This window comes from Solanum verrucosum, unplaced genomic scaffold (genome assembly GCF_900185275.1).
Source record: "Solanum verrucosum unplaced genomic scaffold, falcon-dt-bn FXZP01000280.1, whole genome shotgun sequence".
Lineage (NCBI taxonomy): Eukaryota > Viridiplantae > Streptophyta > Magnoliopsida > Solanales > Solanaceae > Solanum > Solanum verrucosum.
Window position 1 is genome coordinate 540962 of NW_026019982.1, and position 16532 is coordinate 557493.

At 29.9% G+C, this 16532-nt stretch overlaps 2 protein-coding genes across 2 annotated transcripts; both read left to right on the forward strand.

The window, feature by feature from the left end:
• Positions 1 to 3115: 3115 nt before the first annotated feature.
• Positions 3116 to 4769, forward strand: LOC125817512 (seed biotin-containing protein SBP65). Its single transcript, XM_049497057.1, has 2 exons — positions 3116 to 4399; positions 4506 to 4769. The coding sequence occupies exons 1-2, from the start codon at positions 3116 to 3118 to the stop codon at positions 4767 to 4769; spliced, it is 1548 nt and encodes a 515-aa protein (XP_049353014.1).
• A 1744-nt stretch (positions 4770 to 6513) lies between these two features.
• Positions 6514 to 6942, forward strand: LOC125817669 (leucine-rich repeat extensin-like protein 3). Its single transcript, XM_049497226.1, has one exon. The coding sequence runs from the start codon at positions 6514 to 6516 to the stop codon at positions 6940 to 6942; it is 429 nt and encodes a 142-aa protein (XP_049353183.1).
• Positions 6943 to 16532: the final 9590 nt, after the last annotated feature.

Consider the following 16532-nt stretch of genomic DNA (forward strand, 5'->3'; position numbering starts at 1 on the left):
ATCAAATAGTTTATAGAACTTCCCCTTTTGTTGTTTGACACAATATCAATAGTTGCATAAACTTTTTGAACATTTCTTAAAGAAATGATCAAAAAGTTTATGCAACTATTGATACAATGTCGAACGATAAATGAGATAATTTTTCTATTTAATAGGACATATTTTCAAGTTAATGAGTTTCTTTTGCTCATCATAAGTTGAGTAAATATCCAATTTCTGTTGCAAGTGTGTCAATATGAAATTCGAGACTAGAAATGTTATATAGTCAAATTTTGATTTTGGTCATTTTAGGAGGAGAGGATATGACAAAAAGTAGAGCAACTTAATAAGATATCAGAGCCCTAAAGTCTATTTGTTTTAAAAAGAATTCTCAATTAAACTTTTATCTTTTTAACTTTTCTAGATGTGAAGTCATTAATAACTATTTTATAGTCAATTTGTTTTGAAAAACTTTTTTTTAAAGGTAACTATTAAAAGAATTGTTGACACTATTTTATAGCAATATAAGTATTTGAAAATAAATCAAAAAAAATGATTCGATTGTGTATTTCCATCTAATTATTATCTTTTACTTATATTATTTTCTTTATATTTTAAAATTCAAAAATAAAATTTAAATCATCAATATCAAAATAATTATTCCACATTTTACGTGACACCTTTTATTTAGTCTGTCTTGAAAGAATGTTACTATATTCTAATTATAAATAATTTAACTTTAAAGTTCACTTTTTATCCTTAATAAAATGATTTGAAATTACATAAATATTGAGATAATATCTAAGATGGTTACTCAACTTTGAATAACTCACTTGGAAAGTCACTTGACTTAGACTTTTTCACTTAGTAGGCGTTTGGCCATGCGATATCATATCACGATATGGTATCGTGAGATGAAATTAGCGTTTGGACATGCGATTTTACGCTGATTTCATCTCATGATTCCATATCATGAGAGGTGATATCATATTCTCCAAAAACCATGATATGGAATCATCATGTGATTTCATATCATGATTTGAGATATTTTAATACAATAATTGATCCATGAGATATTTTATTAAAACAACCCCACATTTATATCTACTAACCATTTGTTTCATATGTAAATAAAATTTATAATCACATCATTACTTTTTAAAATTTATTATTCTCACCAATATAAAATTTATTATCACTTTAAATTTGGTGAATATAAATGATAAAGTAGAAATTCATTTGGTGAATATAAATGAGAACAAAGGGAGTAATACTTTTTTGATTTTTCATAATAAAAAAAAACGTCTTAATCTTATGACTAAGCATAATATTGATAAAAGACAATTTTCATTGGCGGTGCCGCACTTTCTTAATCTTAGTATTTGCAAAATGTTCGTTCACATGACTGAAGGATATCAAGTCCAATTGATTGAGGACTTAGGAAAAATTTGATCAATTAGTTATTAATATTTAGTCAAGTGGACTAGTTATAATTTTTTTGATTAAATTTTATTAGAACTGTTTTTGACTCAAACTTGTGGTAACTTTTTAAAATTTCGCTATTCAATAATATTTAACTATTGATTTTTCTTGTAAATAGTTAGAAGTTAGTGATGTTTGTTAATTTTTATCTTAGTGCATTTAACTTCTAAGTTAATATTTACTCACTAATGTATGTTTTTTTTCTACTTTATAGGTTATTTGTAAGAGTAGTTGAGAGATATGAACATATCAAGTACAATTTATGTTCATTTTTTTTTAATTAAATTAAAGTTAGATGAAACAATCATTTAACTGAAGAACAAATAACTTTGTAATAATTTATTATGCGATTTTATAATTTTTATTTATTTGATAAGATTGAATAAACAATTGGGGCTATTTTAATAGTTTTACAACTCATGGGATTTTTATGTTTATGAGAAAATATACAACACAAAAATTCCATATCGCATGTCCAAACAAACCTTCAATTTCATCTCATGATTCCATATCATGATACCATATCATGATTTCATATCATGATACCATATCGCATGGCCAAACGGGCCCTTAGAAAGTCACTCAACTTTGTTTTATAACTTAAAAGTTATTCAACTATTTGATATTTCACTTAGAAAGTCACCCAATCAATTTGAGTAAATTTATTTCACAACAAAATTTAATTTTTATTTTAAACTATATTTTAAAGAAATAATAAAATATCTATTTTAATTATCTTATCAATCCTGCTCCGATTATTTAATTACATATTTTTGAAAAAACGTATAGTAGCAAATGACAAAAAGAATTCCCTTTTCCATTTTAGCCTTTGTCTAAAATAAAACTAAATATGCTGAAATATGATTTTTTTTTTAAAAAAAAAAAGGTTGGAATCGATAGTAATCCAACGCACAGTAGCCATCTTAACCTTTTTTTTAAAAATAGTTCATAACAAAAAATGCATTGCAACAAAATTTAATAAAATAATTAAAATGAGCAACTTATTATTTTTAAAAAATTAAGTTTAAAACAGTAACAGTATCTCAATAAAAATTTGATTAAAAAATTATTTAAATTAATTTGGTGATTTTCTAAGTAAAATATCAATTAAATAGTAATAATTAAGTGACTTTTGAGTTAGAAAATAAAATTTAATAATTTTTTAAGTAACCTACTTTAAGTTAAATGACTTTCTAAGTAAACTATTCAAATTTAAGTTACCATCTAAAATATTATCGCCATAAATAACTAAAAATTCTTCTAAATCACAAGTGTCCAAACTTTTTCTTATTAAGTCAAACGATGTCACCGAACTAGTTATAATCCACTTAGGATAACCTTTGGACTAAGCTATTTACACTTCATAATAATAAAGGGATACACACGACGGCAAAGGCAACACGTTAGCATGTAGCTGCTGAGTCATGCAGTTCCCTAAATCAGCTATCTTTTTTCACCACGTTGCATGACAAAATTGCTCACATTGAACCACTTGTCAATTCTCAAGAAATAGTTATCACAATGTTACTCTAAATTCTTTAGTATAAAAGACTTATTTTCTTCTTGTTACCAACTCATCATCATCACAATTACTTCATCAATTATATATATATAAAACTACAAGAGAATTATAATTTTTGTTTTGTTATCAACAATGGCTTCAGAGCAAGCAAGAAGAGAGAATGTTACTGATGAAAGGAAACTCCAACTTGAGAAAGACAGAGTTCATAAAATGGCTAGTCATTTTGAGTCTCTAGCTGATAAAGTTCATGAGGATACAACAACTTTTCCTGATGTTGTTCATGTCAAGACTACTGTTACTAGTAGTGTTCCTTATCAAGAACATCAAGCGGAGAAGCAACAATCATCTGATATAATCGATAAAACTCAAGAGAGGAAGCAACAAGTATTTCAAGAGAAACCAGGTGGTGTTAAATTTGGAGTTCAGGGCCAAGAACACGAAGATTCCGACATTAACAAAGGAAAACAGAGCAAAGGTGGTGCTGAAGAGACGAAAGGTGGTCCGTCTTTGGAGGAAATTTCTCAGTACAGAGCAACGGCACAGCAGAACTCGATGAACGCGATAAGGGCTGCTGAAGAGCGATACGAAAAAGCGAAGGAAATGGGTGGTTCCACATTGCAGAATGTTAAAGAATCTACAACTCATGGACTTGGTCCTACGAGTACTTATGCAGCAGAAAAGGGTGCACAAGCTAAAGGCACCATTACTCAAGGCCTGCAAAAGGGATCTCAATATGTTGCTGAAAAAACTGGAGCTGCTAAAGACGTCGCTCTCGAAAAAGGCCAACAAGCTTATGCTGCAACTAAGGATACCCTTTCGGGTGCCGGACAAACTGCAGCTCAATCAGCTCAACAAGCTAAAGATTACACTATGGAAAAAACAGGGGATACTAAAGATTACACAATGCAAAAAACAGGGGAAGCTAAAGATTATGCAGCCCAAAAAACAGGGGAAGCCAAAGATTATGTTGCTCAAAAAACAGGGGAAATTCAAGAACAGAGCAAAGGTGCAGCAAGTTATGTAGGAGAAAAGGCAGCACAAGTTAAAGATGTTACATTAGAAACAGGGAAAGGCGCGGTAGGATACGCAGGGAAAGTAGCTGAAACAGTGAAGGACAAAGCGGTTGTAGCTGGATGGGGAGCAGCACACTTCACTGCTGAAAAAGCTGCAGATGCAACTAAAGCTATAGCTGGTGTTACTTCTACTGTTGCAGGGTACGCGGGAGGGACGACAGTGGCCGTGAAGGATTTGGTTGTTGATGCTGGAAAGAAAACAGTGGGATTTGCAGAGGATACGTTAGGTGCTGCGAAGGATTATGTAGTTTCAGCTGAGGAAAGTGCAGCAGAGTATGCAGCTAGGAAAAAGGCGGAAGCAGAAAGAGAATTAGAAGCTAAGAAATTACAAGAAGACACCAAGGTAAACAAACGGTAATTGGGTTTTTTCCTCAAGTAATTAGTGTTGATTAATGGTTCATTTTGATTATAGTTTTTGCATTATGAATCTTGTAATGTATTTTAAACAGGGAGAAAACAGAGGAGGAGAAAAGGTTGATGAAAAAGAAAGGAGAAAGGAGAAAACAGAAGAATCCTACTTCGAGGAAGAAGAAGAATCAGGAGTCGGAAAAGAAAGCAAACCGGTGGAAGGTGCAGCGGTGGTGTTGCAAGCCATTGGCGAAACTATAGTTGAGATTGGGAAAACAACTACTGAACTTGTTGCAGGTCGCGGTGGAGATGAACCAGTTGTGGGAATTGAGAAAGAGTCTACTACCACAATGAAGAAAACTTGAGATGGACATGCATCATTTCGTTTTGGTTTGGTTTCGAGTTGGTTTTGTTTCTTTGGACTATTGAATAATAATTAGCATAAATCGCGTAGACTTGTGTACTATGTATGTTCTCATGTTAATAATAGTGTTCTGTTGTAACATTTAGCCTACGATGTATCGTTTCTCCTTATGAACAACAATTACCAAGCATTGGGAGTTGATAATTGTTTACAATAGGGATACAAATATGTTGTTCTTAATGGGATATTGATGGTTGTCCACAAAATTTCGAAAGTTAATATAATTAATTTTTAATGTTTAATTAGATTATATTACTTTCATATTTTAAACAAAAAAATTTAGATGATGAAAAAATACATCATAAAATGTTAGCTAAATTTTTTATAATTTAAATTTAAAAAAGGAAATTATGACAATTAAAAATGGACGGAGGTACTAATAATTAGTGTTAGAACTCTGGTTTAACATAGTGCAAGACATATTGAGGGAGATATCATTAAACTTTAAAAATACTTGATCAACATATCGATATAGAAGCAACGCACAAGACAAGCTGGCGTAGCGCATGGCTAATTCACCATACATGCACACTATCTTGCACAAATAATAGACATATTTTCGATTCTCGAAAAATTATATTATATATTTGTATTTTGAGAAATTCTTAGGTTTTTGAATTATTAAGGAAAATGTAAATAATAACTTGTGCGTTGAACATAGTATTTTACGATCAACTTTTTTGGCAGTATTTCACAAAATAAAATAGAAATATTTTTAACCCAAAATGATGTATAAAATATGTTACTCCCTCTGTCCCAATTTATGTGACACATTTTGGATTACGAGATTCAAACAAGTGTATCTTTGACCGTAAATTTTTCCTATATCTTTTAAATATTTTGAATTATCAATTATTGAGACTTATAATACTTTTTATATAGTTTACAAATATATAAATTTCATTTTTTAAAAATTGAAAAATTCATGAGCAAATTCTCGATCAAACTTAAATTGTTTGACTTTGAAAAGCGAAATGTGTCACATAAATTGGGACAGAGGGAGTATAATTTAGTTCATATCCAGATAGACTCTAAATTTTTGTAATCTTAAATTAAAATCATATACATCTATTAGTTGTTTTGGTCTTAATTAAGTAAATCGTATGAGATATTGAAATTAAAGAATTGTCAAACTAGAAACATATATTTTAAAAAAAATAAAGGGAAAAAGGATAAATATATCCTCGAACTTTCGAAAATGGTATGTCAATACCCTTCGTCATACTTTTCGTTCATCAAAATTCTTGCCGTCCAATAATAAGTACATATTTACCCCTCCCACTAACGGAGCACTGATTGTGTACACGCGTCGCAATACTATGCCACAACGCGGCTAACCAATTTTTTTACCCAAATTTCAAAAACCCGCCCATAACCCAATTATTAACCCACATGATTTACCCACAAATAAACTCTTTAAAATCCCAAAGAAAAATCCTAAAGTTTATTTATGTTAAACTTTACACGCGTTTTAAAAAAATTGATTATAATAAGAATTTTATTGTAATACTCCAATTAATTAATGGATTATTTTTGTAAAACTTATTTTTTGAAATTATTTTTCAACAACTTAACATACTAATCACTTTCCATTAACAATGTGGGTCCCACATTTTCCATTATTCTTTTCTGTAACTCTTCTTCTCTAATTCTTCTGTTGATTTACTGTTCTTCTGGTTCCTGCAATGAAGAAAAAATGGGAATTTCATGGAGTAAAAGGCATCAAAATCATCACCTCCTCCAATGTTGCCGCCGTCGTCTTCTTCTATTGCTCCGCCCTTTCCTTCCCTTCCCCACCACCTCCCCACCCAACCTACTCCTTACCTGCAACTTCTACAACACCTCCCCCTTTCCGAAACCCTTATCCTTTACTAACTCCTCCTCCCCCACCCAACTATTCGCCTCCTTCCAATTCGAATTACCATTTTAATTTCAGTCAGTCCAGTTATGGTACTAGATCTGTAATCTATCAAAATCAGTATCCTCCTTATTATCATTCTCACAGTAATAATGGATGGGGTAGGTATCGGCCTCCGCCGCCACCTCCACCGCCACCTCCACCGCCTGTTGCTGGCAGTGTCGTATGTGGATTATCAAAATGCGAAGAAGATTAAAAATTATATTAATGTTCATAAGGATACTATCAGGGACTTGATGAAATCAACAAAGATTTTCAATTTTCTTTAGAATTTTAGAGAGTTTATTTGTGGGTAAATTGGGTGGATTAAATGGGTTATGGGTAGGTTTTGAAATTTGTGTTAAAAAATTGGTCAACTCGGGTTGTGGCGTAGAATTGCGACACGTGTACACAATAAGTGCTCCGTTAGTGGGAGGGGTAAATGTGTACTGATTATTGGACGGCAAGGGCCTTGATGAACGAAAAGTATGACGAAGAGTATTGACATACCATTTTCAAAAGTTTGGGGGTATATTTGTCCTTAAATAAATTGAAACGTTGGAGTATTACTTATCTTTGACTCTTGGTTTGCTGAATACCCTAATTACTTGTCCATTTTTCCTTTTTTAGTTGTCCGTAATTACTTGTCCATTTTGATAAATCAAGAAAGGACAAAATACTTTTATCTATTATACCCTCAATTAATTACTTTGAAAAAGATAGAACTTCTTGAAAATCTTAAGTTTTTAATCCATCAACTTTATAATTAAAAGGGGTAAAATGGTAAACTCGTTATGTCAATAATTATTTTCTTAATAGGTGTGTCAATTTAAAAGTGGATAAATAATTAAGAAGCGGAGTAATTAAGGCTTTTTTTAATGATTATTTGTAGAGAAACAAGTCGATAAAAAGGAAGAGAGACAAATCATCTACTAAGCACGATATTAACACGTAATCACAATTAGTCATTTTGTCTGGCAGATACTAAAGGACAAAACATTTAAAGTACTTGAAAATAAATAATGGAGTATTGCTTTAATCCTGTGACGATGTATACTTTTAGCACGCACGGGGTTTAGGTAGGATTATGGAATATTTTTTAGGGTTTCTGGTGCCTAATATTTAATTATTGTGAAAATATTAGTTTAATCTATCATTGAGTACTAGGGCAACGTATTAAATGAAACCTAGTGATATGTTAAATTTCGTTTGGTGTCACTATCATAGGATCTTTGTATCCATTCTTTATTTTATCCACAAATTAAATTTGTCGTACAATGTGGTATGTTTATGGTAAGACCCACTTCCTACTACTTTTTTTGTTAAAAAGAAAAAAGAAAAAGTGAAGCTTGTAAGTTGCAACTCTACTTGCATGGCTTAAGATAAGGTTACTCTCTCTGTTTCTATTTATATATCGATTTAATCACGTATATAGAAGAAGAATCGAAAAGGGAGCGGATGGTTCATGTAGCAGTGGAAGAGTTAGTCGCCTTTTATGAAGTTTGAGCTTTCAAGATTAATCGTAGCCAAAGTCCTTTTCTAAGTTTAGAAAGATTGGTTTGAAAGGACCAGTACAATTATAGATTTTACGTCTTTTAAGAAACTATATAAGTTTATCATAGTGCCCTTCTTTAGTGATTTTTTGGAGTCAAGTTTTCAATAAATGAATATAAATTATATTATTTTGATTAATTAAATTAACCAATGAATATGAATTAATCATTTAGTTTTTCTATGTTGGTCAAATTCATACTTTCAAAGTTTATAACTCTCAAGGATAAAATAGGAAGAATAAATTCATTTATGCACTAAACCTATGAAATAACAAAGAATGACATATAAATAAAAACGAAGAGAGTAGTACACTGCTGAACTATATAGTATAACCTTTTTTAAAAATAAAAAATAGGGTAGGGAAAGAAGAAATACGAAGGGGATTAATTGCTTGTTATTACTGTTAACGGCTGATCTACTACGCATATTTTTTCTATTAGATTGTCTTGTTTTTGAGTTATTGATAAGGAGTTTAATAAAGTAAAAAAAGACTTTTGAATTTGATGATCTTAAATTAAAGATATGTTGAATTTACTAAAATGTTCTTTTATTTTGTGGTATTAAGCATGTCACGTGAAAATTGTATTATGAATTCACTTGGTGGGGTTGAGAAGAGATAATTAAACCTCCAACATGTAGCCTCATTTCACAAAGGAGAATTCTCATTACAAATCATATCTCTCATCTCATAAGTTACAAGATGGATGCAGCATGATGCTTTTCTCTCATATTGTTTCATGAGATCTTGCAAAAATACGTTATTTCTCGTTAACGAAATAAGAAAGAAAAAAAAAAAGGACATGACTTCAAAAAGGAATAAGAAAAACGAAAATTGTAAAAAAGCAATTGATCATCAACTCCAACCTATGCTCGTATCCTTCAAAAATATCGTGCAGGATACATTTTTAAAAGATTCGACACAGCTATAATAGAGACATTTTTAGAGGATCCGAGCATCATATGATGGCACGCTAGTTAGTTGGAGGCGAAGAGTGATGTTCAGGGTCAGGTCCACCAGGTGCAACTCTATCTGAACGGCCTTTTAAAGATCGCCTCGTATACTCCTCAATCTCCGTTAGGCTAAATCCGGCCTTACTAAGAACAAAATGACTATCATATTTGGTCTGAACAACTTGAAGATCACCAAGAATGCGACCCTCCAAAGAAATGAAGTGACAAAAAAGAAAAATAATCATGAAGAGGATTAGTAACATTTTTGATGATGAATTAGCCATGTGAATATTAGTTAATTAAGCAAAGAACAATTAATGAAGGGTTTTTTGGCTAATTGAGCTGAAAGAGGGTGTATAAGTGTTGTTGTTGCATGGAGATTATGATGGATAATTCTATTTATAAGGAAGAAAAATGGATATTATATGATGATATTGATAATGGAGAGAACATGCATGATCAAAATTAATTTTGTAGTTAGGTGGACTAAAACAGACAAACCTCTGGCATGGATTCTCCAATATCATCTAAAAGATTTTAGTCTTTACTGGATTTTTTAATTGATATCTTTATTAGGATGTTTTTTTTTTTCTAATATATTCATATGGGAGAATTCCACTTTTACTCCACCAAATGAAAAAAAACAAAAGCATAACCTAGGATAGAACATAGATGGAAGCTTTGTCAATTTAGTAGAACCAATGTAATTGTGTGATTATTATACCTATGATTAGTGCTTGTAGCTTTCTCTATTTCTTCTTTTCTATTTTGGTGCGTGTGAAATTCAGTAATATAATTTACCAAGTCAAATTAAGGTATTGAAAAAGTATCATAAGGAATTGAAATGATGTCTTGACTAAACAAAGAGTTTCTTCATTAAATTTCATTGTAGTGGCAAAGCTAGAGATTTTGTTAAGGATATTCAAAACTATAGTATATACTGTATATATAAATTGTTTTTGACCTATAATATTATTTTCTTTATGCAAGAAACAATTTTTGGACGATGAGTGTTCAACTGACCACCTTAGATCAATGTAGCTACGTCATTGCTATATGATACATATAACAAATATTCAAAAGATTTGGGAAACTTATATCAACACTAAATACTCCCTCCATTCTAATTTAGTATTTGATATATATATATATATATATATATATATATATATATATTGTGAATCTGCCTGAAGTTTAAGAAGAGAGTTGAAGACTTCTGAAATTTGTGATCTAAAATATATTTGTATTTGTGTAACGATAAAACTTTTGAAATTTGTTGCTTCAAATGTTCCATAATATTGGTATTATTATAAAATCTCTACTTAAGAGTAAAATGAGAAGTTTACAATCGATTGCAATTTAATTTTTTTAGTTTTTTCAAAACTAACGAAAAAATATCACATAAATTGAAACAGACGAAGCGACTTGTTTGCTTTAGCATGAGTCATCTGAAGCATCAAGATAAGATTCTCCCCACAAAATGAGTCAGTTTCTTCTTTTGCTGCTAATTAAAGAGGAATAAATAGAGGCTAAAAATTAAAACAACCAAAATGTTAGCCGTAAAGGTTTGATATTGTGAAATTTTAATTCAAAGTCCGCCTCTTTTGCCTTAATTTAAAGTTGTATATATTTTATTATATAGTTAAAGGAACAAACTTATTGATATACATAATGACTTTTTATTAAAGGTATATCAACTCGTTGGCGTACAAAAATACTCTACTACTCTAGCTATCTAGCTCCTATGCCTCTCAACAAAATCTGAGATTTTTCTTGTGAAAATACAATTATATCTTTTGACTAAATAAACTCCCACATGATCATGTTACTTTATTTAACCTCATCTCATAGTAATCATAATCATCTCTATCCAAATTCCATGGTTGATAATGTTTAACCTCATCTCATAGTAATCATAATCATCTCTATCCAAATTCCATGGTTGATAATGTTTAACCTCATCTCATAGTAATCATAATCATCTCTATCCAAATTCCATGGTTGATAATGTTTACATCAGTTTGTGATTATCTCATTTAAAATATTTTAAAAAAATTCTAGTTCTTTTATTATCTGTTCCAATTATATGATAAAATTAATTCATAAAAAAGTGATATAACTAATTTGCTCATGTATTTATTCAAGTTATTTTGATCGATCAACATATTTCAACACAAGTAAAAGGGCTATTTTGGGCCAAGTATTTAGCTCAAAATAATCCATAAAAGATCATGTCAAAATATGTCGTATACCATCTTAATAAATAAATTATTTGTTTTGTTTGGTCATTAAACAAATTATTATTTTTCTTTAAAAAAAATACTAGATTAGTAAATATTGGACAAGTTGAACTATGAACCAATCTAAATTACTTAGCTCATCTTAATCTTAGACACTTTTGTGCAAGTTAATGATTTACTAATTCATACTTAGATCGATTCAAACTCAAATTCAATTCAACTCGTTCATCCTATTGGTCGAACGGCCCCTAGTATATATTGGCAGTTGGCTTAGCCAACGATCACCTGACAAGCAGTTGCAAATAGACAATTTGACTGTCTGTTGCTCCTAGAGTTCATATCAATTATTTATACATTAATTATTTGTCCTTCAGTACTATTGCATTATCCTTAAAATTACATAAAATTGAAAAAAAAAATATATATAAGCATAATGGGGCACCACCATTGCTTGTAGTTTGTACACCTGGTCTTGAAGAAAATGTTAATTAATTATATTTTGTTGATGATATATTATATACACTAATAAGTATATGATAAGACAGACATTTTATCATGCCTTGGCGGCGCCATTATTTTTTATTTAGGTTCAACCATCATTTGATTTGCCTATATATTTATATTTATTATATCATAAGCATTATTTGTGCAACATAAAATAAATTTATCTATTTTTAATTAAATAGGCGTGGCGCCACGTCCTCGATCATTCTTTTAGATTTTGAGATAGTGAGTTTCACATGACATGTTGGTGTCTTTTAGTTATCGGTGGATCTAATCCAATAGTTATTTTCCAACTGTAATAAATTAAATTAAGTAGATTTAAAATTGTAATTTTAAAGGTTAAAACTTAAAAGGTTACAAACATATCTTAACTATTTTTATTTTTTGAGTTTCATACTTAAACTATTCATAAGAGTGTGAATTTCATATCTGAACTATCTCTCAATAGTAAGTGAAACACACCTCGATTATTTTTTGATGATGTGTGTACACTAACACGTGGCACTCCACATAATTTCACCGAGAAAAATTTAAATAAGTTAATATTAGGTAAAAGGCTAAAATTATCATCATACAAGTTAATTTATTTCAACCGTGTCATCCACCATCTTCTTAGTTGTGGTCCGTGACAATGGATATCTCCGATTTGAAAGGGGAGAGTCTAGAATTTTAAAGAAGTCAATTAAAAATATATTTTAAAAAATAATGTATCAATAAATAGAATTGTTAATTATGCAAGGTGGACGAAGATTTTATGAATAAACATGCCTCAAACTACTTCTAGACAAACATTTGGTATAGTCAACGTCTAGATATATTTCGCTGACTATTGGGTGATAGTTCATGTAGAAAATCCATGCTCTCATTAGTTGAGATATGAAACTGAACAAAGTAAAATAATTTAAATATGCTTTTAACTCATAACTCTAATTTAAATGGCTGCAAAATACTCATGTTGAATTTATTTTTTCTTATAAATAGCAATGGACATATTTGTTTGGCGTTTACTTTCATTTGATGCCAATGTTGATAAAGCTCCTAGTCATGAGATAATATATATTAGCTAGATATCGTTAAAAAAAAGTTAATTTAATTATAAGAAAATAATTAGTAGGAACATGAGACTGCCGACGTTCACATGTCAATTTCATGTGGATTTTGTTCTAGGTTAGTTGTTCCAATTTCATTATATTCAACATTCATTTCATTTTCATGTATTTTAGTTGTTACTTTAGAAAATAATATGTGTATATATATAATGTTTTGAAACAATATTCCTTTCCTTTTTGGAGGATAGTACATGAATTAATTGTATGATTTGAATTTTGGTAGAGTGATGAGTACTTTAAGTTTCAGATTTGAATTTTTTAGGTATGGAGTCGCATTCAGTAGAAAATGCTTAACATTCAATGTAAAATCTTCATGACGCAGACCTGAATTAGTCAGGTCTCAAAATGAATACCTCACATAGGATGAAAAACAAAAAAAAAAATATTTATTAATTAAGAGTAGGAGTATTATGAATAAGATTATTTAGAAATAAAAATCTCTGTAAAATAGTAATTCATGCCTTTTGTTACTAGTCACATAATCATTCCTAGTTGATTATTCATATAATTAAACAATCTCTATACTATTGTTCATTGCATACATACATGTATATTTACTAGGGTCACTTTTGAAATTTAGAATCTAAAACAAACTTTAGACATTTATTATAAAGCTATAAATTATTTTATTAAGAGAATTTTAAAATTAAGTTATTTTTAATTATAAAAAATAATATTCTTTTTGAGATCAACTAAATGAAAAAGTTAACTAGTAGTCTATATGTATTAGGCAGTGATCATAAAACCTAGAGTGAAAAACGACAAACAAGGACTTAATTAGATTAGGGTTTAAAGCAATTAATTAACTTCAATTTGCTGGTGCTGAGCTGGGGTGACTTTGATAACATCATCAAGGGTGTCATAGATCATAAATTGCATTCTGATTTTATAGTTTATAGGAGTATTATATAATACTACTCCCTCCGTCCCAATATACTTGTCCGTATCTGCTACTCTTTAGGTGCGCATAGGGTAAAACCTTCGACTTCTATACAATAGCTCGCAAATCGCACAAGAGAGGTGACCCGCACTAGGTAAGCCTGGTGCGACGAGCTCGATCCAGAAGGCAAATCTCTTATTTTCACTAACAAGGGGTTTTAAACTTGAGACATCTAACATGAAAGTCCTAAGCCCAAACCACTGAACCACCCCAAAGAGTCACTTGACATTTTTTATTTTTTTGAGAATTAAATTACATAGATTTTGAATACGTATGTTGAAGCATATAATTGGTTCGAAAATATTATAACTTATGATATTTTTTATATAATTTTTAAATATCTAAATTAACTATAAAAAATGAGATGTGACAAAAATTAGGATTGGGTGGGGCGGGGGGGGGGGGAGGGGAGGGATAATTAAATAAATGACTATTCTATTCCTGCGTCGAGTCTCATCACACAAAGTTGCCTCTTTAATTTGCTCCTTTTTATTTCTTTGAAGAATAGTGCCTTGAAGAGTCAAAGTTTAAAACTAAAATATTGCAGTGTCCTTTTTGCCCTTTCAAAGTAAAATAATGTAATTTAGATATTAAAAATGGAAAAGATTCAAATAGGACTTCATACTATATAAAATTGAACATATTTTCCTTCCAATAATACTTTAGCTTACATATATCTTTATCGTCAAATATTTAGTCTAAACATGCTCTTATCTTAAACTAGATAATGTTGTTCTTGCTATGCGCAGGCCCAATAATATAAATGGCATGTTTTGGGGCTAATAACCGAGTTTTTGAATCGATTGTTTGTGTGGATAAAGGAATAAGTTTTTTAATCACAAACCTGTACTTTCTTTGACGGTATTTAAGGCATAATAAGACTACCCGCATACAACATTTTGTAAATATTTTATGTTGTCAATTATCATGATTTATAGTATTTTTACAATAGATTCACTTCAAGAATCAGTGGAATTTTTTGTATTTTTTTCAAAACATATTTAATGTTGTCAATTATCATGATTTATAGTATTTTTACGCAATTTTTAAATATAAAAAAAAATAAGACAAATAAATTAAAATGGACCCAATATATGTTATTTTTGTTGTCTCAATTTATGTGACACAAATGAAATTTGGAGAGTCATCCAAATTTTCATATTTTTTTAAAAAATGTTTTAAGTTATTAATTATTGTGATTTATAATATTTTTATGTAAGTTTGAAATAACGTACATTACTGGTCACTTTGTCCTAATTTATGTGATATGGATAAAATTACAAAATTAACCCTTTTAAAATGTCTTTATGATATTTTAAGTTGTTAATTATTATTATTTATAATACTTTTTTGGTAATTTTAAAATGATATGTGATATTTTTATTGAAGATTGGGAAAAGTCCCAATTTTGAATATTATATATTATACTTTGGCCTAAACTCCCTTTAATAATATAGTAGAATGATTCTTTCATTTAACCTGATTATGAAATTAATTACTCAATATTAACATTATATCACTCATGTCATAATCTGAGGCGGAGCTAAAATTAGTAGTTCGGGGTTCTACTAAGCCATCAACCAATTTTGTTAATGGGTTCACAAGTTAATATACATATATATTTATTTAATTTTCTAATAAAAAGACGGGGTTCACAGAAAAGTTATTGGTTCATCCGAACCCACGAACCCCTCGGTCATATAATCTAAGAGACCAAAAACTTAATTACTTGACTGAGTTAATATCTCAAAAGGTCATTCAACTTTGACAATTTACCTAGCAAAGTCATTGAACTTTGTTTTGTATCATTTCCCGCTATACTAATTATCTCTAATTAATATAGACTACAATCACATCCTACACAATTAACTTTAATCATACTCATTGTTTGTTATCACAGTAAAGACACGATGCATTTTATAGATTAGAAACGAATCTTACAAGTTAAACACACACGACACAAGCTTTTTCACACAACACTCGAAAGGCACACTCAATAACTCTATTAAGTCCCTTGAGGTTCTTGAAGACTGTTGTTCTTCAAAGAGAAAATGCACTTTTTAATTGATATGCTTAAATGTCTTGACTAGGTTGTTTCATATCAATAAGGATATATTATCCTCTGAGCAGAACAACCTAGTGTTTTCTCATTGGTTGAGTACATTGTTATCGTTTTCTGTGCTCACCTACCATATCAGAATTGACAGTTTTATAGTTGTTCACCATATGACCATAGAGACATGCTCTACTCAGGGACTAGATCTCATAAGTTGTGAATATCATCAAATTTTCAAATTACAATAAAAAGAAACTACGAAGATTTTACTTAAATGGGGAAATCATTTAAAGTAAAAGTATATCTAAACCAAATATTTAACGATAAGAATATACATAAGTTAAAGTATTAATGATGATAAATTGCTCAATTTTATATAGTGCAAAGACATAGTTAAACCTTTTTACATTATATTGCATGCGTAAACTGTAATGGGGCAGTGTGCTGATACAA